Here is a 25,444-nt window from a genome sequence, read left to right on the forward strand (position 1 = left end):
TAAAAAGAATGGCGTACATTTTTCTTTCTTCCTTAATCTCTAAAGATACAGTTGGAATTACATACATGTATCAGCAAATGGGGAGGCCCTGAATGTTAAGCCTCTGATGTAGCTGCTCGTGAACTGCCAGTTTTTTCCTAGACTAAAGAATGCTGATCTTTTTGGGAGTCTAATCTGCTTATATAAGAAAATGCTTTCTATGTTCCAAATTGTTTGAAACATACTGTTTGAATAAAGAACATACATGGAGTTTTCTCTCTGATCTTAAATAATTTTGGCTTGTTTATTTATTCAGTAGCAATTTATTAGTAATTTAATTCAACAAATACTTGTTGAGTATCCAGTGCATGCCAGGCACTGTACTAAATAATGTATATACAATAGATCAATTTTTATGACCTATTCCCAAAACCAAAGGGAATACAAGGATAAACTATAGCACTTCAAGTACATGGTAATCCTACTTGTGATGAGACACAGAATGATAGTTCATGTTGTCAAATGAAACTGCCTCCCACATCCTCCTCTTCTTTGGCCTCATTTTCTTGGTATTCTCCTTTTATCCTCTTTTTTTTTTTTTTCTTTAATAATGAAACTAAGGAAGCAAATTTCCATGGAAGAGGCCGGCTATAGGGGTCATGATATCATGCATCATCCTGATATCAGGAAAGGAAGACAGTTTGGAAAGAACAAGTTAGGCAGACACTGTTGAGAAAGATAATTTTTATTTTAAAGTTTATTTTGAGAGGAAGAAAGTGTGAGCAGAGAGAGGCAGAGAGAGAGGGAGAGCATCCCATGCAGAGGGAGAGCATCCCATGCAGGATGCACATTCAGCACTGAGGCCGATGCAGGGCTTGATTTCACAAATCATGAGATGACGTGAGCCAAAATCAAGAGTCGGACATTTAACCGACTAAGCTCCCCAGGCCCCCCAAGAAGAATTTTTTAGGTTATATAATGGATTGCCATATATCTTCAGACTCTTGCACTGAATGAGCAAAAATTTTTTAGGTCACCAGGCTGAAAGTAATGGGGTCCCCAGGGCATTTGTGGGCTTAAGGTGGCTTTTATTTAAGTTACTGGTTTATTGTTTTTTGCGTTTAAAAAATTTTTTTTAATGTTTTATTTATTTCTGAGAGAGAGGCAGCGTGAGCAGAGGAGGGCCAGAGAGAGAGGGAGACACAGAATCCAAAGCAGGCTTCAGGCTCTGAGCTAGCTGTCAGCACAGAGCCTGATGCGGGGCTCAAACCCACGAACTGTGAGATCATGACCTGAGCCAAAGTCCGATGCTCAACTGACTGAGCCACCCAGGTGCCCCTTAAGTTACTAGTTTAAAAGCACCTTTAATAACACTAATATCATCATCATCAAATTGCCACCCAACCAGCCTACCTTCTTGCAAAAAAGTGAACTTAGATAACACCTGACCAAGTTTTCTGACTAAGGCTGCATCAGGTAAAAATCTTGTAGTACTGAAGTAAAAAAAAACTAATTGCTTAAGATTCTGAAATACATTCATGAAGGCAAGCCATCCATCACTGCTCACACAATTTCCTGCCAAATCTAGCTGCTGGAAGTTTTTCAAAGGGTTCTTTTCAAAAAATCCACCTGGATGAAAAAAACAGAAATAAGTATATTGGTTGGAAATGAAACAATTTTTTAAGAGAAATGACTGTTTGAACCAGTGTTTTGCTTCAGAAAGAATTTAGAATTCGCTATATAGATAGGGCAGTGATTATGAATCTGTTCTGTTATATTTACAAGTTATATTTGTCCTAAAGTTAAGGGGATCTGATAGATAGTAATTAGTAGCAGTATAGCAAACCAATATAAATGAATTATATATTCTTTCACTTTTCCTGATTCTTCCAGGAAATGGAAAATTGCTTTAAAATTAAAGTCTGAGAGTCACCTGGGTAATTCAGTCAGTTAAGCGTCTGACTCTTGATTTCAGCTCAAGTCATGATCCCAGGATTGTGGGATTGAGCTCTCCGTTGGGCTCCACGCTGAGCATGGAACTGCTTTTAAGATTCTTTCCTTCCCTCTTCCCCCTCTCTCCTTCGTGTTCTTTCTCTTTTTCTCCAATTAAAAAAAAATGAAGTGTGAGAGATGCTATTAAATATTTGTCACCTTTTTCAAAACTAGTCATACTTCAGTCTTAAGTCATTTCCTCTTCTTGAGAAGTAAACACTAACTGTAGTTTCTTTGGGTATGGAATGTTCCTCCTAACTGTAAGCTTGAATAAGTGAGACCCTTTCAGTATCTCAAGATAAAGTTTTTTTGGCATTGCCTTTTTTTAATGCTCCTTAGATTCTTTAGGAACTTCCTCCATTCCTTACAGAATAGGGCACTCCTACAGAGGGAAGGTGGATATCCTAGCCGTGAAGTCAAAGATAATAGCCTAAGGAATAGAGGAGTCAAAGAAAGTAGGTTTCTGGGTCTGAAAGATTGCACAAGACAATACCCATCTGCCTGGATTGCTCACTTTTGGACTGTTAACAGAAGAGGGAAATAAAGTTCTGTCTTCTGTAAGCCATGGTCTCTTGTTATACCAGCTTAAGCCTTGTCCAGCCTCACTCATACACAGGCCCTCACTTTCTCCTTTCTTCCTCCTTCCCCTAAGGAGCCCTTCTTTATTTCTTATAAGCAGCTTTCTCCCTGCTCTCTTGGGCTTCGTATTCATGTCCTTTCAGCCTCCCCCCCTCTTCCATGTGCTTCCCAGCATGGCACGCACTCAGCCAAAATACTGGTTGCCATTTCTTGTGTCTCTGTATAAGGTTCCTTCCCTAAAGAGCAGCTTTTCTCTTTCTCTACTAGCAGGAGAACAGATTTTACCAGCTCACAGGAACTTAACAAAGAAAAATTTAAAGCCAAACTGTTTCTGTAAGCATTGCATTACTTTACATTCCAATCCAGGATACGAAGATTTTAATTTCTCTAAGTCCTATTAACACTTGGTATTATCTGTCCTTGTTATTATAAACACCCTAGTGGGTGGGAAGAGGGATTTCATCATGGCTTTGATTTGCATTTCTCTGGTGGCTAATGATTTTGAGCATCCTTTCTGGCTTATTGGTGGTCTATGTATCTTTGGAGAAACGTCTATTCAGATCTTTTGCCTGTTTTAAAAATTGAGTTATTTGGGGCACCTGGGTGGTTCAGTTGGTTAAGCCTCTGACTCTTGATTTCAGCTCATGTCATGATCTCATGGTTTGTGTGTTTGAGCCCCGCATCAGGCTCTGCCGTGACAGCACAGAGCCTGCTTGGGATTCTCTCTCCCTCTTTGCCCTTCCCCAGCTTATGCTCTGTCTCTCTCTGTCTCTCTCTGTCTCTCTCTCAAAATAAATAAACTTTTTAAAAATTGAGTTGTCTTTTTATCAGTGAGTTCTATGAGTTCTTTATATTCTAGACAATAGTCTAGAAAATAATGATTTGTAAAGTTTTTCTGCCATTCTGTGGGTTCTTTTTTCACTTTCTTGATGATGCTCTTTAAAGCACAACAGTTTGTGACCTTGATGAAGTCCAATGTATTTATTTTTTTCTTAACTTGCGTTTGGTTGTTATATCTAAGACTTTGCCTAACTTGAAGTCATGAAGATTTGCTCCTAGATTTTCTTCCAAATGTTTTATTGTCTCAGCTCTTGTCTTTAGATCTTTGTTGCATTTTAATTTTTTTTACATGGTATGAGGTAGGGGTCTGAAATCATTCTCTTGCCTGTGGTTTATTCAGTGGATATATCTATCCTTATTCCAGTACCACTGGAATTGTAGCAAGTTTTGAACTTGGGAATAGTATGTATTTGAGTTTTGTTCTACTTTTCAAAGATTGTTTTAGCTCTTCTGGGTTCCTTGAGTATTCATATGAATTTTAGGATTAGCTTGTCAATTTCTGGCAAAGAAGCCAGCTGGGATTTTGATAGGGATCACATTGGATCTGTATATCAATGAGGGGAGTATTGTCATCTTGGCAGTATTACACCTTCCAATCCAGGACCACAGGATGTCTTTCAATATCTCTTGTTTAAAGAGGGGTCTGCCAAGTTTTCTATTGTAAATTTGTAATTTTAACCTTTTTAATGAATAAATATCATGGGTGAGATACTAATATCCTTTTACTCCTCAAAGTTTTGCCCACTGACTTTAGCATCCACCAGTTGATCTTTTCCTGTAACAATTATTAATTTAAGGATTGCCTAATAGTGAAACTAGCTAAACACTGCATCTCAGGTTAGTTTTTCTGTTTATGGAAAAAGTTTAATTATATCTTTAGTTTATATTGTATTTATGGATTAGATTTTCTCCTGATTCTAGAAACAGTTTGGTAGATGATATTTTTGTAAAACATGGCTTCTTTGTCTAAGTTTGCAAACTTGTTGGTGTCATAGTTGATGGATTTCCATATTTTTTAAATCTCTGATTTACCTATAATTTTCTTTCTTTCTTTCTTTCTTTCTTTCTTTCTTTCTTTCTTTCTTTCTTTCTTTCTTCACAAGCATGGGAGGGGCAGAGAGAGGGGGACAGAGGATCTGAAGTGGGCATTGTGCTGACAGGCTGACAGCAGCCTGTCTCACAAACTCACCGACTCACCAACTACAAGATCATGACCTGAGCTGAAGTCAGACGCTCAACCAACTGGGCCACCCAGGTTCTCCAATGCCTTTGATTTTTTTAAACAAACGTTATTTTTTTAATAACAGTTTTGGATTTATAGAAATACTGCAGAGTACACAGAATTTCCATACTCTCCAGACTCAGCTCCTCCTATTTTTAACATGTTACATTATCATGGCATATCTGTTGCAATTAATAAACCAGTATTAGTACTTACGTTGATAGTGTATTGAGATATCTTTAGTTTTTATCAGTGTCTTTTTTCTGTTCAAAGATCCTATCCAGGATATCACATTACCTTTAATCATCACGTCTCCTTAGGTTCTTCATAGAACCTCTTGTCTTGCGACAATTTCTCAGACTCTCCTTGTTTTTGATTACCTTGACAGTTTTGAGGACTATTGGCCAGGTATTTTGTATGAGTTGAATGATGTTTTTCTCATGATTAGATTGGGGTTATGCATTTGGGAGAGGAGGATCACAGAAGTATAGAGTACCATTTTTATTATATCATGTCCAGGGTGGATGCTGTCAACATGATTTGTCACTGCTAGTATTGACCTTGATCACCTGGGTAAGATGGTGTCCAGTTTGTCCTCTGTAAAGCTACCCTTCTTCTCCCCTGTGTATACTATCACTGAGGAAGTCATTATGTGCAGTCGGCACATAAGTAGTGGGAGTTATGCTCCACTTTCCTATGGGCAAAGTTATCTACATAATTACTTGCAGTTCTTCATGAGAGATTTACCTCCTCCACCATTTATTTATTCAGTAATTTATTTATATCACTATGGACTCATGGATATTTTATGCTTTGGGATGTAATCCAATTCTACTTTATTTTATTGTTCCAATTGTTCTAGCTTTAACTACTGTGAGCTCTTTTAGTTGGTTTCTGTGTCACTTTGACTTCCTCCTGTTATTGTGGGTGTTTTTTGTTTTTTTTTTTTTTTTTGTGTGTCTGTTTTGAGCACTTCCATACTTTTCTCACACTACAAGACACTCTAGGCTTATACATTTCCTGCCCTAGTCCTAGAATCAGCCATTTTGTCAAAGTGCCCTGGTTCCTTTTATTAGAGAATGGTATTAGAATCCGCGATCTGGGTACAAGGAGTGCTTATTGCTTCTGAGGTATCGTTGCTTCTAGGACCTCTCAGCTGACAGAGCAAGGAATATGTATATGTATATGTATATGTATATGTATATGTATATGTATATGTATATGTATATGTGTAAGAAAAATTCAGTTCATTCTGCCTCCAGTTTCTGTCCTGTGTGTCTCCTTTACTGTGCATCCAGAACACTTTAGACACTTCTGGTTGTCAAATGTGTGGAGGCTTTCCCCCACACCAGGCAATCCTGTGCAACACCAGGTGGGTGTCCCACAAGTTAACTCAATTCTAGCACTGTCTACCTGGAAGTAGAGTCAGATCCCACAGGTTAAGGGCTCAGTCCCACAAGACTGCTCCCATCCGACTTCAGGTGCCAGTCACAAGGAGTAGGTCCCCAGATTATCCACAGCTTCTCTCTGTTTAGGCTACAAATTGGAGGTTCCCATATGCCCCTCCTCATGTTTGATTAACTTGCTAGAGGGATTACAGAACTCCAGGAAACACTTATGTTTGCCAGTTTATTAAAGGATATGCAAAGGATACAGATGAATAGCCAGATGAAGAGACACATAGGGCAAGGTCTGGGAGGATTCCGAGCACAAGAACTTCTGTCCCCATGGAGTCCAGGGTGCAACACCCTCCCAATATGGGTTTGTCTGCCAACCTGGAAGCTCCCTTAATCCTGTACTGTTGGGGCTTTATGTTCAGTTTATCCTCTGTAAAGCTACTTTGCTCCCTTTGCTATACTACCACTGAGAAAGTCACTATGTGCAGGGATGATCAATTGTTAACTCAGTTTCTAGCCCCTCTCTATTCTTTGGAGGATGAGGGGAGGACATGAGAATTGCAAGCTTCTAATTATGGCTTGGACTTTCTGGTGATGAGCGCCCATTCAGGAGCCATCCAGGAGCCCACCCAGAGTCTTATCACTTAAGAAGTTACAAAGGTTTCAGGCATTGTGCCAGGAACTGGGGGCAGAGACCAATATTTATCTTCTATTATTTCATATATATATATTTTTTCTAGATGTAACCATATATATTAAGGTAAACATGAAATGAATTCATACTGATGTCTCCAATTCTAAGCCATAACCACATGGATTATACTATATAATCCATGTTACTCTTTTTAAAGAACCAACTTCAAGCCTTATTAATCTTGTTTAGTATATTTTGACTTTCTGTTTCATTGACTTATATTTTTTTTGGTTTTTAATTTTATTTTTAAATAGTTTATTGTCAAGTCGGTTTTATCATAACACCCAGTGCTCATCCCAAGTGCTCTCCTCCATGCCAATCACCTCTCTTCCCTTCCCCCCCACTCCCATCTGCTCTCAGTTTGTTCTCCTCTGCATTCAAGAGTCTCTGATGGTTTGCCTCCCTCCCTCTCCCCCACTATTTTTCCCCTTCTTCTCCCCCATGGCCCTCCATTAAGTTCCTCCTAATTTGACTTGTATTTATGGTCTTGGGTTTACTCTGATGTTTTTCTGGCTTCTTACATTAGAAACTCACTAACTTTGGTCTTCTCTAATATGAAGATTTAAGGCTATGAGAATTTTATTCAAGCCCTGCTTTTGCAGCATGCTGCAAATTTTGGTACATAGCGTTTTCTTACCATTCACTTCTAAATGTTTTTGATGAAATTGTAGCATACCTATCTGCCAAAGTCTATGATATTCCCCAGTATCCTGAGTATGCATACAGAAAAAGTGGAAATATAAGGACAACCCAGGCTTAGAATCTGGCCAGGAAAGTACATTCCAACTACTGTATCTAATTTCATACCTCACATCCACATCTCGTTTTCTCCCTCCACCTCATTAGATAGTCTTTCTTCAGTTAGAGAATCTGTCTCTCATTGCACTTTCTTCATTTCACTATTACATCTGTCACACATATCCATCGTTAAATGTTAATGCCTAAATTGTCTCATGACACTGGAGACTGTGACAGTTTCATAGGGGATATAAGAGATGGAGATGGGAGAGAGCAAGGTGATTGAGTGGCACTGGGAACCTGAATTGACAGTAATGGTTAAATATCTCTTTGAGAGTATGGAAGCACCAATATTATGTTTAACATAATCTACTAAGAACTATCACAATTATCCTTCACAATTACCCACAAGCACTCAGTATATTTGCTACATCCGTAATTATACTGGGCCCTTGTAGAAATTGACAAGTGACTGTTCTCCCCACCCAAGTCACTTGGAGAAGAAGGAAAGGAACCTCTGCAGGAGGCAAGGTGACACACATCCAGAGACACATGGGAGTAGAGAGAGCCAGAAGTGACCATGGAAACAGAAGCCCTGGATCTAGGCTGACATCCTGGGCAGAATATATATTAGGGCAGTGTTTTTTGTAAGCTTCAGGGTGTCCCCTCCTTTGGAGGAACATGAAATAAATTTAACGGGTTGCAATCAGTGTCTGCTTTAAGTGAAATAGGACAGAAAGAATAGAATATAACAGATTGTGTCACACATGGCATAAGATAATTACTTTCTGTGAAACTTTTTTAATATGTATGTATGTGTATTAGATCATGAAATAAAATGTATTTTTAACTGTAGGTCATAGTCAAAAAAAAGTTTAAAAGACTCTGGACAAAAGGCTTAAAGGAGGCATCCAATTTACTTATGGTGGTGCAGAAGGGAGAGCGTAGGAAGAGTATTTGACAAAGGAGGAGATATTTAAGTTAGGTCTTACAGGGACTGTAAGAGATGGTAAAGGATGTTCTAGAGAAAGTGCATGTACAAAGGCACTTAGGGGAACAAGAAGTCCATGAGGATGGAACCTCATGTAGGTAGGGAGGCATGGCAGAAGATGAAGGTGAAGAGGAAGGTAAGTCGAAGCTCCATTGTGAATGGTCTTATACATGAAGCAAGTAGGGTTTAGTTTTATAAATTTTATTTGTTTTGCAGGCTGAGGAAGCTTTTTTTTTTTTTTTTTTTTTTAGAAACGAAGATAAGCCTAGTCTCTGGTTCCCCTTGAAGCCCCCAGAGGAACATGATCACGGTACCATTTATTGAACATATACAATGGGTCAGTGAACTTCTTACTTTATATACATTAGTTTTATAACTGATCAGCACAATAACTGCTAATATGGTTGGTATTATAGTGACTCTCGCTTGACAGATGACCAGACTGAGGCTCAGAGACTTTAAATTGCTGCAAGCCATCCATCTATCAAGTGGAAAGGGTGGCCAGATCTGACCCCAAAACCAGTGCACTCAACCACTTCATAAAGATGGAGCCTGTAATAGTAGTTTCATCTTCTGGGAGAGACCAAAGGCAGAGAACACTTGGTTTTCACTCCAACTTATGGTTCAAGCACAAGCCAACTGCTTTTTCTACCTCTGGGAGAAAAAGAGGTGAAAGAAATGTCTGGAGGGGACCAGTGTAGGATCCAGCACCCACACTCTCTCCATACATCCTCAACCCTTGTCTTCTGTCTCCCACCCTTTCTTTCCCTGCTTTAGTGTGACAACCTTATGTCTCTGCTTTTTTTTTTTTTTTAAATATATAAAACAGGGACAGTGTTATCTTTTATTAGGGATATAATGATAATCCTACAAGTTCTTCTTTAAAACACTTTGAGAGTAAAGTAGTTACTGCTATTGAGTTGTTCATTTTGTAACTTTTTAAATTTGCTCTTGAGGGTACATCGTTAGAGCTCAATTTCCAAGAGCCAACTGCCTTCTATTACTCTTATTTCTTTCATTTACATGTGGAGGCTATAAGACCTTGGACAACTAAAGTCAGATGGCAAATTACTACCTAGCTCATTTCTTACTTTGCTAAATATTACCATCTCCTTCTCTGGTTTCACTGGCCAGCCTGAGAATTGGGCAAATCAGGCAGGTAACTACTTAAAGATTTAAAAGATGCTAAAAGGCCTCTACCTAAAAATGCTTCCCCAACAAGTGATTCTAATTCTACACACTTTCCAGTGGCCTGGAAAAGACGCATCCCTCGTGGAGAAAGGGGAACCTTCTTACACTGCTGGTGGAAATGCAAACTGATGAAGCCACTCTGGAGAACAGTAAGGAGGTTCCTCAAAAAGTTAAAAATAGAACTACCCAACAACCCAACATTTGCACTACTAGATATTTATGCAAAGATACAAAAATACTGACTCAAAGGGGCACATGCACCCAAATGTTTATAGCAGTGCTGTCAACAATAGCCAAATTATGGAAAAAGCCCAATGTCCATTGACTGATGAATGGATAAAGAAGATGTGATGTATATATCTATATCTATTACGGGATATTACTTGGCATTCAAGTAATGGAGCCTTGTCATTTGCCACGATATATATGCAACTAGAGTGTATTATGCTAAGCAAAATAAGTCAGAGAAAGACAAATACCATATGATTCTACTTGTGGAATTTGAGGAACAAAATATGAACATAGAGCAAAGGAAGGAAAAATAAAATAAGATAAAAACAGAGGGAAACAAACCATAAGAGACTCTTTATACAGAGAACAAACTGAGGGTTGCTGGAGAGGAAGTGGGTGGAGGGATGAGCTAAGTGGGTGATGGGCGTTAACGACACTCGTGATGAGCACTGGATGTTATATGTAAGTGACAAATCACTAAATTCTATCCCTGACACCAATACTACACTACATATGAACTAACTTGAATTTAAATAAAAACTTGGAAGGAAAAAACACATATCCTTTCCAACTTGTTTAAGATATGAAGTTACCTGACAGGGATAATTTATTAGCTAACTAATTAGCCTGTCACAGAAGCCACCTGCCTCCAAAATCACCCAGAATAAAAAGGGACCTGAAGAATGACACCCAGAATTATATGATTTGATGGGTTCAGGGAGTGAGTAAAGTTAGAGTTAGCAATTAAGGGAAGAAAAGATCCTGCACTTGAAGCACCATTAGAGAAGGCTAAAACCCTGGAGCAGACTAACCACTTAGAGACATGCATCTCAAAGAGAAAAGGTTTTAAATAGAAGAGAGGGTGGGGAGTTAGTTCTGTAATGGGTACAGAGTTTTAGTTAAGGAAGATGAAAAAGTTCAGGAAATGGATGGTGATGGTGGTTGCTCAAGTATGTGAATGTACTTAATACCACAGAACTGTATACTTAAAATGGTTAAAAGTACAAGTTTCATGATAGGTATACTACAAATATATTCTTGACAATCTGCGAGGGAAATGAAGTTAAGGCTGTTTTCACCAATCCTTTGCCTTAGATAGTATGGTAATCAGCCTTTAAGATGGCCCCAATGATCCTCACCTCCTCTGGGTTGCCCCATCCCACAGTGGATAGGGCTGACCTGAGTAACCAACAGGATACAGAAGAAATGACCTCCCAAGCTTAGGTCATAAAAGACATTGCAGCTTCCAACTCGTTCTCTCTTAGATCTCTTGCTCTGAGGGAAGTGAGCAGCCACACTGAGAATGCTCAAGCAGCCTCCGGAGAGGTCCAGAGATGAGAAACTGAGGCCTCCAGGCAGCCTGCCGACCCTGTGAGGAGCTACCTGGGAAGCAGATCCTCCAGCAGCCCCATCCAACATCGGGATTGCAACCTCGTGGTGAAGCCTAAGCCAGAACCATCCAGTTCCCACATTCCTCAGCCACAGAAACTGTGAGATAATATTTATAGCTATTTTAAGCCACTATTTTGGGGGGTAATCTGTTATATAGAAATTAATAGCTAATACAGGTAGCATGAAGACCTTCCATCGACTGCCTGAGGCTGATGGAATCTTCAGTCATTTATAGACCTTTATTTGTTCCTGGATTAGATCACAATTGCTTAAAGATATTCAGTGATCCTATTTAGATAAAGTTGCATTTACCTTTACATCTTTTTTTAAGTTTATTTATTTATTTTGAGAGAGAGAGACAGCACGAGCACATGGGTGCATGGGAGAGGGGCAGAGAGAGAAGCAGAGAGAGAATCTCAGGCATGGGCTCTATCCCACGAACCGAGAGATCACAACCTGAGCAGAAATCCAGAGTCAGACACCCAACCCACTGAGCCACCCAGGTACCTCTGCCTCTACTTATTTTAAATACCTAACAGGTAACTGAAAAATGTTTCCCAAAATTGGAGGAGCATTGCTGAATTTCACACAGTTAAGGGTAGGAAGAGCAATTCCTAACATAATATACCTTCTCAGGTAATGGGAATGTTTTTCCTTTAATACTCTAGATTCAATGCTCAAAAACCTGAAGGCAGGCCAGTGTTTAAACCATTCTACTCCTTGGGGCTCCTGGGTGGCTCATTTGTTGAAACATCAGACTCTTGATTTCATCTCAGGTCATGCATGATCTCATGGTTTATAGGATCAAGCCCCCCATCAGGCTCTGCACTGACTGACAGTGCGGCGCCTTGCTTGGGATTCTTTCTCTTTCCTCACTCTCTGTCTGTCTGTCCCTCTCAAAATAAATAAATAAACATTTTTAAAAAATGTAATCATTTTACTCCTTAATCTGTGTGAACTCTCTTTAAATGTATTTGGACAGGGGCGCCTGAGTGGCTCAGTCAGTTGACCGCCTGACTTCAGCTCAGGTCATGATCTCATGGTTTGTGAGTTCGAGCCCCACATTGGGCTCTGGGTTGACATCTTGCTCAGAGCCTGGAGGCTGCTTTGGATTCTGTGTCTCCTTCTCTCTCTACCCCTTCCCTGTTCACACTCTGTTTCTCTCTGTCTCTCAATAAATAAATGTAAAAAGTAAATAAATATATATGTTTGGACAAAAAAAAGGAGGTGGGGCCCCTGGCTGGCTCTGTTGGTAGAGAATGTGACTCTTGATCTCAGGGTTATGAGTTAAAGCCCCACAATGGGTGTAAGGATTACTTAAAACTAAACTCTTGGATGGGGCGCCTGGGTGGCTCAGTCGCTTGAGCGTCCAACTTTGGCTCAGGTCATGATCTCACAGTTTGTGTGTTCGAGCCCCACATCGGGCTCTGTGCTGACAGCAAGCTCAGATCCTGGAGCCTGTCTTCGGATTCTGTGTCTCCCCCTCTCTCTTACCCTCCCCTGCTCATGCTGTGTCTATCTCACTCTCAAAAATAAATAAAACATTAAAAAATTTTTTTTTAATTTTTTTTTTTTTTTTTTATTTCTAGGAGAGAGAGAGAGAGAGACAGCGTGAGCAGGGGAGGGTCAGAGAGAGAGGGAGTCACAGACTGAAACAGGCTCCAGGCTCTGAGCTGGCAGTCAGCACAGAGCCCGACGCGGGGCTCGAACCCACGAACCGCGAGATCATGACCTAAGCGAAAGTCGGACGCTCAACCGACTAAGCCACCCAGGCGCCCCTAAAAAATTTTTTTTTAAATAAAAAAAAATAAATAAACTCTTGGAGCACCTGAGTGGCTCAGTCGGTTAAGCATTTGACTCTTGATTTCAGCTCAGGTTATGAGCTCATGGTTCGTGGGCTCAAGGCCTGCTGTCGGACTCTGCACTCTTAGCATGGAATCTACTTAGGATTCTCTCTCTCACCTCTCTCTCTCTGCCCCTCCCCCGACTTGCACACATACACTCTCTCTCTCTCCCTCAAAATAAATATGTGAACATTAAAAAAAATAAAATCTTAACAAAAAGAGGAGGTAAATAAATAAATACAATTAATTTTTAAAACCAACTTAAGAGCTTTGTTAGAGCTCACTTCTTTTCTCTTGGCTCTGTATGTGTGTACCTACCTAGAATTCTAATCTCTGCATCTGTGAGCCTCCAGTTTTTCAGCCCAAGCTTGACAAGCTGCAGGGCCCCCACCAGTTGCTCCAACAGCCTAGTCAGGCTGACTCGCACATCACTCCACCAGGGCAGCATCAGCACAGTCAGCTCTTCCAGGATGTGCAGCCTGTCAACTTCAAGAACCAGAGAGAAGTCCAGGAACTGAATCCATCTCAAAATTGATGAAGAATGAAGGGATGTGGGAGAAGGACTGGACTCCATCTCTGCAGCCTACTCATTGTGCGATGAGACTCTACTTGAATTCTGGTTAATATTTTTATGGAAAGTATTCAAGAATATACAAATATTATGCAGAATGGTATAATGAAACTATATGTACTGATAAGCCAACCTTCAACAAATATCAGTTCATGGACAAGCTTGCTTCATCCTCCCCCAATTCATGTCTTTCTGAATTATTTTAAAGCAAATTTCAGACAGTAAATATAGTTTTTTAAATTTAATTTTATTTTAAAATTTTTTATGTTTATTTTTGAGAGAGGGAGAGAGAGACAAACTATGAGCAGGGAAGGGGCAGAGAGAAAGGGAAATACAGAATCCGAAGCAGGCTACAGAACAGAGCCCGAAACAGGACTCAAACTGACAAACCTTGAGATCATGACCTGATCCAAAGTCCAGTGCTTAACTGACTGAGTCACACAGACACCCCATATAGTTCTTAAAAAAAAAAACAAAAAACCAAAAAACATAATCACAATATCACTATCACACTTTAAAAATCTTATCATTGAGGCGCCTGGGTGGCTCAGTCAGTTAGGTGTCCGACTTTGGCTCAGGTCATGATCTCTCAAGCTCAGGTTTGTGAGTTTGAGCCCTGCATCAGGCTCTGTGCTGACAGTTCAGAGCCTGAAGCCTGCTTCAGATTCTGTGTCTCCCTCTCTTTCTGCCTTGCCCCTGCTTGTGCTCTGTCTCTCTCTCAAAAATAAATAAACATTAAAAAAAATAAAAATCTTATCATTAACTCCTTAAACAAATTTGTCTTGAATATCAATTACTCTCAGACACTGGCCCCCTAGAAGGATGCAAGCACTTGGGAGCCTCAGGTGTGATGAGCATGTGAAAACTGGTGGCTCAAAGTGATTGGCCGGTGTCTCTTGAGGGACATATAGTAAGGCAAAATGGACCAAAAAACATTAGGGCCCATATGTGTGTTTCTGACTATCTAGTATATATACTCAAGTACCTGATTTTGGCTAAATTGTTATTCTTACTCAGTTCATGTAGAGCTTCATTTCCATCCTTTTCCAGGTGATTTTCAGATAAATCAAGAATGCTCAGTTTGGCCAAATTGTGAAGATTCTGAGCTGGAAAAAAATTTCAATACAAAATAGAAAGGCTTTTAGAGAGCTATATATGCATTTAAAAAATATCCTTAGAAGAATCCTAAGTCTTTGTCTTCTTTGTTGATAGCATACATATTATTTGACCTGATTAGTTAAATTATTTAATTATTCCCAAAAGTATCTGGCTAGATTTAACTCTGAACTACCATGGCTATGACCAAATGGACAGATATTTCCAGTCCTAAGCTCTGACTACTAAACTTCACATAAAGCCTAACACAGCATAAATTATAGTTGTTACATAGCTGTAGGAAAATCATTCCATTTCTCCAAGCTTCAGTGTCTTCATCTTTAGAATGAAGAAGTTGAGAGGTGCCTGGTGGCTTAGTAAGTTGAGTGTCTGACTCACGGTTCATGAGTTTGAACCCTGCATCATGCTCTGTGCTGCTGGTGTGGAACCTGCTTAGGATTCTCCCTCTCTCCCTCTCTCTCTGTCTCTTCCCTATACGTACTCTTTCTCTCTCAAAAACAAATAAAATTAAAAAAAAAAAAACTTAAAAACAAAGAACTAGATAACATGTAGGATCATTTCCAATTCCAAAATGTCCTTATCATACAGGAGAAACAAAGGAACAAAAAAAACAAAAAAACCCAGATGAAATGAGCAGTTGTTTATGTTAATTTAGATGATTTTGCTAATGTCATAGTTGTGATGGTAATAATAAAAATTTAGGAAGTTAAAAAAAGACAGGTGAGAAAAACAGAAAACAAATAGCAAAATGGCAGATGAAAATCTATCCACATCAATAATTACATTGACTGTAAATGGACTAAACACTAATTAAAAGGCAGAAATAAGATGGGACTTTTTTTTCTTTTCCAAGAAAGCAAGACTCAATTCCATGCTATCTGCAAAAGATGTAATTATGTTGAGGTTAAAAAATATAGAAAATTATTTTACACACAAGCATTAATCATAGAATACCATCACTCTAGCTAAAAACTGCCTAGTTCTTTTCTTCACATTAGGTATTTATAATGGTTGTTTAATCTAGTTGAAGTTTTTCCTATCAAGACTAATAAGAAAAATCTCCATTGAAAAAAGTCAAGGTTTTCATGGACATATACTCATAATATTACCTATTATTATTTTTTTAGGTATCTTTTAAATTGTTTTTTTAGGTAAGCTATACACCCAACATGGGGCTCGAACTCATGAAAGAAGCTGAAGAATAACATGCTCTATTGACTGAGCCAGCCAATTGCTACAGCTATTATTTTTAATCAATCATATGAACTCTTAGAGTAAAATATCTTCTGGGGTTTAGTACTTTCACATAAAAAACCCTTGGAACTCCTCTCAAAAAGGGTACAGCTGGGGTGCCTGGGTGGCTCAGTCGGTTAGGCGACCGACTTCAGATCAGGTCATGATTTCATGGTTCGTGGGTTCGAGGCCCGCGTCCGGCTCTGTGCTGACAGCTCAGAGCGTGGAGCGTGTTTCAGATTCTGTATCTCTCTCTTTCTCTGACCCTCCCCTGTTCATGCTATCTCTCTCTCTGTCAGAAATAAATTAAAAAAGCAGGGGCGCCTGGATGGCTTAGTCGGTTAAGCGTCCGACTTTCGCTTAGGCCATGATCTCGCGGTTCGTGGGTTCGGGCCCCGCGTCGGGCTCTTTGCTGACTGCCAGCTTAGAGCCTGGAGCCTGTTTCAGTCTGTGACTCCCTCTCTCTCTGACCCTCCCCTGCTCACGCTGTCTCTCTCTCTCTCCTAGAAATAAATAAAAAACATTAAAAAAATTTTTTTAAAAGAAATAAATTTAAAAAGCATTAAAAATTTTTTCTTAAAAAAAGGGTAAAGCTGCTATTTGTAGTTCTAAATTTTTAAAAAGTGTTTTTTATTTATTTCTGAGAGAGAGAGACAGCACGAACGGGGAGGGTCAGAGAGAGAGGGAGACACAGAAAACCTGAAACAGGCTCTGAGCTAGCTGTCAGCACAGAGCCCAACGCAGGGTTGAACCCATGAACCATGAGATCATGACCTGAGCAGAAGTCGGACGCCTAACCGATTGAGCCACCCAGGCGCCCCTGTAGTTCTAAATCTGTGTCTCCCCTGGGTCAGGTAGAGAAGTAAGGAGTGCACTTATCATTGTTTTCCTAGTGTTTGTCTAGCCTCTTCTAATCATGGGTTTCTCTAACTCTTGGTTTATATTAGCATACAAATGATTTTCATTTACAGATTCCCAGCAGTTTTTTTATAGTTTATTTTTTTTAAGTTTTTAAAAAAATTTTTGTTTATTTGTTTTGAGATAGAGCACAATCGGAGGAAGGGCAGAGAGAGGGAAAGAGAGAATCCCAAACAAGCCCTGTACTGTCAGTGTGGAGCTCAACATGGGGCTCCATCTCACAAACCATGAGATCATGACCTGAGCCAAAATCAAGAGTCGGAGGCTTAACTGACTGAGCCACCCAGGCACCTCAAGACCTAGCTCTTAAATTAATGCACATTAGCTGCGTCTTAAAATGGCCATGGGTAAGATTTGGATGGCCTGAGAACCTTAAGGAAATCCTTCACTCTCTGCTTCTCAATCATTTATTTATCCATCATCTAAATATTTATTAGGCAGTTATTATATAACAGAACATTTGCCAGCTTCCAGTACCTATTTCTTCTTTTCATTTTCTTCACCATCTCTTAAAATTATAATATCTTCCATTATTCTGAAGTGTTCTTCTAATTCTCCATCTATAATAAATTTTCATTCCAGTCATGGAGAAGATCATTAAAAACAGGCTAGATATTACCTGGAAGTCTTTATGATCTTTTCCAGTTTCTCTAAAAATTAAATTTCCTTTTGAGAGACTTAACATGCATTAGTATGAAAGTAGCACATGTTCTCTCATACTGTTAATGCAGGCAATAGTTACCAAGGATTTTCACAGCATTTGCAGACAGGCAGCAGGAGACTAATTGGATTTCTTCAAGGTCACAGTGTTCAGCTGACAGAGACTTTACTATGTAATCCATTCCCTTCCCAATGTCAGACAAGTGGGTCATATGGAGTAAACACAACTTCTTCAAGTTTGTCAGACCTTCAGCTGCAAAAAGGAAGAAAGGAAACACATTAGGGCACCAAGTTAATTTGATTTAAACATATATTGATGGACTGAAAAGAAGGCAAAGAACAATTGCACAGAGATCTTACCATGTTCTATCTCTAGAGACCTTGAGTTCTAAAAACCAAAGAGAGTTGCTCTTTCAACTATCACTCTCCAATCTCCTGGACCATACCAAGGTCACCTCTGTGGAGGTCATTCTCTCAGTAGCATGAAAAAAACTATAGTAAATGGGTAGTATTTTAATGCGTATCAGTGTGTACCTTTTACCATATTTTTGGTAGGATGAAGATGAAATCTTCTGAATGGGCACTTTCCCTTTAATCTCCCCCCAAAATCTCAGGAGGGGTAGGAACTGAATTCAGAGGGGGTAGCATGGGGACTTCTATTCCTTGGTGTGCTTCTAGTGTAACTATTTATAGCCAGCTGTAGAGCTTAAGGGTCGTGAACATGAGCTTTGCAGTCAATTTGATTCCTGGATCCCATAATTTCATTGTGTAACCTGGCTATGGATTTAGGTATAATTATACCTATGTAACTGGGACTATTGTGAGGATCCAATGAGCGGAAGTTTGTAAAAGTATCTAGTATGGTATCTAACCTATGCATAGTAACCCTTTAATAAACAGTAAATTTAGATTTGTCTATTTAAGTCCAGACTGGTTCCTTTTTTTTTTCTTTAAGTAAACATCACACCCAGCACAGAACCCAACATGGGGCTTGAACTCATAACCCTGAATTCAAGACCTGAGCTGAGATCAAGTGTCGGATGTTTAACTATATGAGTTAACCAGGCACCCCTCACCCCAGACTGGACCAGATCATCTGAGATAGGTATTTTTGAACCCTTTGTACCGATTAGTGAGACCTTGGGCAAGTCAATAAACTGTTCTAGGTTTCACTGGCAGTAAAATGAGAGTTGAACTAGATGCTTTCAGGCTCTTTCCAGCTCTAATAGTCTGAGTAAGTTATAGGCATGCAACAGATGTTTACTAGACATGGAATTAATCTGGTTATTCTCATATAGACTAATGAAAAAAGGGAAGCCATTTTGTCATTATAGGATAAGGTTGTCTTTAGGCAGGAAGCAAAATAAAAAAGAATAGGAACTTTCTTTTCTGAGGAACATATAACTGAGGGCTCAAACAGTGGGAGGGGGTTTGGGGGAAAGAGCCATGGAGGAGATGGTATAAAGCAGGGACACTGGAGGAAAACAGCTTCAAGGGGAATCCTCCTTGTCCTGGAGAGTCTGGCTCCCCATGACAAACCACACATCTTGCTTGTATTAAGCTTTCTTGATCCACATGCCTTCTTGTGTTCCATTCCATTTACGAAGCTTTATTTAATTATGAAACCACAGTATTAACTTTTTTATATTGTTGCTGTGCTTCAAACACAAACATAGTCAATCATCCAGGAAGATAAAACATATCATGGCTTCTGTCCCCAAAAGCATTACAGTCTATTGGTGCACAATTTACATAAAATGGTGCTGAAGGATTGGAATGGCAGTAGAGAAAAACGTCTAGAAAATGAATGAAATCACAAGTACGTAAAGACATCCTTGCCTTACACAGACACAGCCAGTGTCTAGGAGTCTTAAGTTAACTGTTCTTATTATCAAACTTACATTAATAAAAATATTAAGGAAAATAAAAATCTGACCTAATTTTATAGCATCTTCCTCATTCATCTTAATGTTGTATAGTATGAGCTTCGTAAGATTCTTCAAATTACCCAAGCTGTCAGTCAGACCACCTGCCAAAAGAAAAAGGATTGACTATGTTCATTTGTCATTTACTAGATTTTTGTTACCAATCAAAAAAATGTTAGTTGTCTCCATGGGCAAGAAATACTCATGAAATTGACGCAAGAATGTTTTGGTGGATTTTTTTTGGTCAGAGATGGGCATCTTTAGCTGAAAGCATGCTCTCCAAATATAATGGAATTAGACTAGACAATAATAACAGAGAGATAACCAGGAAAATCTCCAAATACTTGGGAATTTAATAATAGACATCTAAGGTTTTCATGATGCTATCATTAAATGATACAAATCCCAAACCAAGAGAGTAAAAAGAAAACTTCAGACAAGTATCATTCATGAACATAGAAACAAAATCCTCAACAAACTATTACTAAAGAATTCAACCAGATATAAAAAGAATATTATACGACCACCAAGTGGGCTTCCTACTGGGAATGCAGAGCTGTTTCGATATTTGGATACCAGTCCCTATAATTCACTGTATTAACAAACTAAAGAAGAAAAACTACATGGTCAAGTATGTTGATGCAGAAAAAACATTTGCCATCATCTGACATCTATCCATAATAATCCTCAGCAACCTAGGAATAGAAGGAAACTTCCTCAACCTGATAAAAGTCATCTCCATAAAAAGTACAGTTGACATCATACTTAATGGTGAAAGTCTTAATGCTTTGTTGCTAACGTCAGGAACAAGGGAGGATGTTCACTCTCACACCACCTATTCAACATTGCACTGCAAGTCATAATCAGTGCAATAAGGCAAGAGAATAAAATAAAAACAAATTGGAAAGGAAGAAATAAACTTGTTCTTTTTGGAAATGACACGAAGTGAGTTTAGCAAATGTGTAGATTATAAGATTGATACACAAAAATCTATTGCATTTCTATATAGTAGTAGTAAATAATTGGCAACCAATATTTTAAAATTCCATTTACAGTAACTCCAAAAGAAGTTGGTATAAATGAAGTTGGTATAAAGTTAGGTACAAATCTCATAAAACATATACAGGATGAACATGATGAAAACTACAATTTATGATAAAAGAAATAAAAGAAAATCTAAATAAATGGAAAGGGAAGCCATGCTCATGTATTGAAAGATTCAACAAAATAAAGATCAATTCTCCCTAAAATGGTCTATAGATTTAATATAATTCCAACCAAGGTGTCAGGAAGTTTTTGATTATATAGACAATGTGAAAGCCAAAGGAACTAGAATATAAAAAACAATTCTGAAAAAGAATAAAGTTGTAGAAACACTACTCAATTTTATGACTTCCTATTAAGCTACAGTTATTAAGACAAGATGAAGTTAGCAAGGAATAGACAATGGTATTGTCAAATGATGAATCAATAGGACAAGAGAGTCCAGAAACACCCAACATAATTACAGCCAAACGATTTTGGACAAAAGTACAAAGGCAATTCAAACATGAAAGAATAGTCATTTCAATGAATAGAACAACTGGATATCCGTATGGAAGAAAAATGAACCTTGATCTAAACATCATACTTTATATAAACATTAACCCAAGTGGATCATAAATGTAAGTATAAAACTTTAAGAGAAAAAGATAGGAGAAAATCTTCATGACCTAGGGTTAGGCAAAAAGTTTTCAGACATGACACCAAAAGCTTGATTTGTACAAGAAAAAATGGACTGCAACTAAAATCTAAAATTTTTGTTCTCTGAAAGATACTGAATGAAAAGACTAGCTACAGATTGGGAGAAAATATCTTCAAATCACTGATCTGACAAAGGAATGGTATTCTTTATAATAAATGTTTGAGTGCATAAAGAACACTCAAAACTCAACATTAAGAAGATAAATTACCTAATTAACGGATGGATGAAAACTTAGCTACTTGGCCAAAGAGGTAAATAGTTGGCAAACAAGCCCATAAGAAGTTTTCTGTTTTATCAGCTAAGTATGATGAAAGAACACTACCCCCAGAGTTCCAGTTGCTCTACATCCTCATCAGCACTTGGTATTGTCTGTTTTTTTTTTTCTTATTGGAAGGCAACTGTAGAATGAAGAAAATAAAAAAGACAAATACAAATGATAGTAAGTGCTAGTGAGAATGCACGGCACCCAAACAAGCTTTATTATAGCTTAAACTGCTGGGGTGCCTGGGTGGCTTAGTCGGTTAAGCGTCCGACTTTCGCTTAGGTCATGATCTCATGACCCATTCGTGGGTTCGAGCTCCGCGTCGGGCTCTGTGCTGACTGACAGCTCAGAGCCTGGAGCCTGTTTCAGTCTGTGACTCCCTCTCTCTCTCTGACCCTCCCCTACTCACACTGTCTCTCTCTCTCCTAGAAGTAAATAAAAACATTAAAAAAAATTTAAACTGCTGATGTTTGTAATACCTGGCAGCCGTGGAGTCTGTAGGTCCTGAATACTCAAGGTTTTCAGGTTTGTCACAGATGTGATGTGCTGTTCGTCTTCTATGGTGAGGGGACTGACTTCCACGATGAGAGAATAAATGTTCTTGCAGGTGCGGAGGACCAAACTAAAGCTTCCGGCCACGCCCGCACACCTCTTAATGCACAATCTGAGGTTTGTAGCGGAACTGAATATCTTTCCCAGATATTTGATATCTTGTTTATTCAACTTGCTGAAGTCTCGGAGCGTGACCTCCAGAGTCTTGAATTCCTGCTTCCAGTTGAAGAACAAAGACACAGCCCTGCTGGGAATGTAGGTTTCTGAGGACCTTTCCTGAGTCCTGCCTGAGTCTTCTGTATTCTTGTCCCTCAAAGCTGTAGCTTCTCCGTAGAAGTCCAGCTTAATGAAGTCCAGAGCACTTGCACAATTAGGCAAGTGTTCAAAGAAGTCAAATAAGTAATCGGGGATGTTTTGTGAGTTGATATATAAGCTTTTGCCACAAAAGAAAGCTTCAAACTCTTTACTCAGGTCTGATTTGGATATGCTCTCATGGAATAGATTAATGCCACACTTTGTAAAGGAATTGATGTTTATGGCTTTCAGAGTTTCTTGCACTGTGGTATTTTTCACACTTTGCACAGAATCCTGCCTCCAGAGAGGCTTCTGTGTGGCGGAGAGCTCGCGGAGGCTGCCGTGTTGATACACTGCTGCAAGGTGTTCCAGAACAGTCCTGGTGGCTTCAGTAGATGATCCACACGTGTACAGGAGCAGGTTGCTATACTTGGATGTAATGTCTGAAATGAAAACCATTTTCTGCAAGTGACCTCTCCCCTTGGTCACCTCCTCTGGCTCTTGAGACTTCAGCAAATTGCTGAGTCTACGTCCTGCGATGTACTCCTGGAATGAGTTATGAAAGAATTTATACTTTGGCTTGAACCGTTGAGCAGTGTATTTACAGAGGAGTCCAGTGGTCAGTAGGATGTCCTCGTTCACACTGGACATGTCCTCTGGTTGGAAATCAAACCTGTGGGAGAACACACCCTCCAGAGCTAGGTCTCCACAGTGGTTCAGGCTCTGAGTCAAGTCATCTGCAGCCACCCCTTTAAGTCTGTACTGGTTTTTCTGTATCCGCAGGTCATAGAAGGTGCGGAACAGTGTCGTTTGTGTGTTGGAGTGAAACTCGCTTTCCCGCATCTGGATTACACAAGTGATGACCACAAAGAGAGGGGTCTTCATCAGGTTCCTCAAGCATCTGGATTTCTGAATTTGGAGCAACAAGCCTTCAGCATGCTCCTTTATGAGCACTTTTCGGATAAGAGTCTGGGCACTGTCCTCTGTGAAATCCCCTACCTCGGCAGTCAGGGCACCAAACTGCCTGATGTGTCTCAGGCACTCAGTGGTGGTGGTGACAATGACCATATTCTTGAAGCGGTGGTTCTCCTTTATGAGAGCTTCGATCTCTGGGCAGTTCTGGGCCTTGAACTCATTGTAGCCATCAAGGAGAAACAGAACCCTCTGCCGTAGGTTCAGTAGCATGGCCATGAAAGTCTGCTTCCTGATGGTGTCAGGTATATCCAGGAGTTGATCACACAGAGTTTCAAAGAGCCCACCCTGGGCCCTGCTCAGACGAACAAAGAAGACTAATTTGAACTTGGTGAGAGCCCCACACTTTCCAGAAGCCCAGAGCATGGCGATTTGCTGCAGCAGAGTGGACTTCCCTTTGCTTGATTCCCCCTCAATGATGCAGGGGCTCTGAAGAGTATCTAGCAAACCATCCAGGGTCAGCTGCTCTAATCGGTGATGGTGATGGTCCTTCCTGCAGAGAACAGGTTCTGTGAAGGTGCTTTTCAAATTAAAAATAATGTCAAAGTCTTCACCCAAGGGATAGAAGTTCAGAAAAGATGGAATATCATATAAGTACTTTAGATTCTGAGCCAAATCATCTAAGACTTCTTCTGACGTCTGCTGAGAAAGATCTTTAGAGAAGAGGTAAGGTTAGAGGACCCAATACTGTGTCTCCCCAGAACTTAAGGTGTCATAAGGATGAAGAGGGATTTATGCTGGAAATCTTCCATTGGTGACTTTACTTTCCTTCCCCAGGTCTGAGCTGGCACAAAAGGTTCTAAATATTTACTCTTCCCCTTTCACCTTCTGTTTCCTTCTTTCCACCACATGGTCTTTGCAGCAGCCAATTGGAAATGGGAGCCTGTGTTTGGGTTAAGCTTGAAAGTGTGTGAGAATAGTGGGGATGGTTAGGGGTAGCTTTCCCCAGATCAAGCCTTAACCTTGATTAAAATCTATCATAAAACGAAATACTAGTTATTATTTGATGATAATATTATTAAAAAAATAATGGTTCCATATTGGACCAAGGAATGTCAAGAACCATGACTATGTTAACTTAAGTGACTTCATTATCCAGTTTGATTTTGAAATGAGTCTATACTAAATCATTAATCCCTGACCCTGGCGCTACTTATTTGGCTTCACCAACAAGTGATCTAATGGGAGTTTTTTCTGAGAGAGTCCAAGCTTTTCCTTCACAGAATCAAAACCCACTACCCAGTGATATAAAGAGGGAGGAGAGCAGAGGCTCTCTCATGGGGATTATGGGTCTTCTTCATGGTTTATTCTATTTGTAGAACAGATACAAGAAAATTGATACTTACTTTGTCCATTCAAGTCCTGAAACAGAGGATAGTTCCACTTTTCAAGGGATTTGAGAAAGAGGTTACAGGATTCCGAACCCTTCTTCAGAATCATATGAATGATCCCTCTTGCAGCATCCTGCTCAACCTTCTCACAGTAAATGACACTTACTTCTTCGTAATTTAGAATATTCCACGCAAATAGCTCATCCGCAATTTGCTTTATAACAGTCATTCCCATCCTTTGAATGAGGCCTTGACTATTTTCCTTTATGAAATTCACTGAGGTGGGGGGGGGATATGCACATTTATTTATGTAAAATGTACATCTCAGCATCCTGTTGACAGAGCAGTTGGGTCATGCATTTTCCCCCTCCTCTGGACCCACCTTGAGCTATGGAAATGTCAAATGCTTGAATTACAAGCCCACAAGAAAAGCTCTGCAAAGCCCTCATCCTTAATCCCAGAGTTTTTATTGAGCAGCATGGTGTTTCTGTGGTCATGAAGTAGTCTCATGTCCCAATATAAAAGGGTCTCTAGGGAGGTCATAGTGGTAAGACTGTGGGCTTTAAGAGAATGAAACTGGCCTAGGATCTGCTAGTTGCTACCATCTGTGTAACCTTGGCAAGTTGCTAAACCTCTCTGAGCCTATTCAGTGTTGTGCTGCTAAATATTGAACATACTAGGGGCACCTGTGTGGCTCAGTCAGTTAACCATCTCACTTAAGCTCAGGTCATGACCTCGCGGTTTGTGAGTCAAACCCCGAGTCAGGCTCTATGCTG

General features: G+C 39.6%; 1 protein-coding gene across 1 annotated transcript; it reads right to left on the reverse strand.

Moving 5' to 3' along the window:
• Window positions 1–1,281: 1,281 nt before the first annotated feature.
• Window positions 1,282–25,117, reverse strand: NLRC4 (NLR family CARD domain containing 4). Its single transcript, XM_039250291.1, has 8 exons — window positions 25,051–25,117; window positions 24,684–24,944; window positions 21,999–23,990; window positions 19,525–19,617; window positions 17,671–17,841; window positions 14,675–14,767; window positions 13,409–13,576; window positions 1,282–1,608 (listed from the first exon to the last, which is right to left on the reverse strand). Exons 1-8 carry the CDS (start codon window positions 25,115–25,117, stop codon window positions 1,319–1,321), a joined length of 3,135 nt encoding a protein of 1,044 aa, XP_039106222.1. The 3' UTR covers window positions 1,282–1,318.
• Between the last annotated feature and the right edge of the window lie 327 nt (window positions 25,118–25,444).

The sequence above is a fragment of the Hyaena hyaena genome, unplaced genomic scaffold, assembly GCF_003009895.1.
Source record: "Hyaena hyaena isolate Hyena2069 unplaced genomic scaffold, ASM300989v1 scaffold_362, whole genome shotgun sequence".
In the NCBI taxonomy this organism is placed as follows: Eukaryota; Metazoa; Chordata; class Mammalia; order Carnivora; family Hyaenidae; genus Hyaena; species Hyaena hyaena.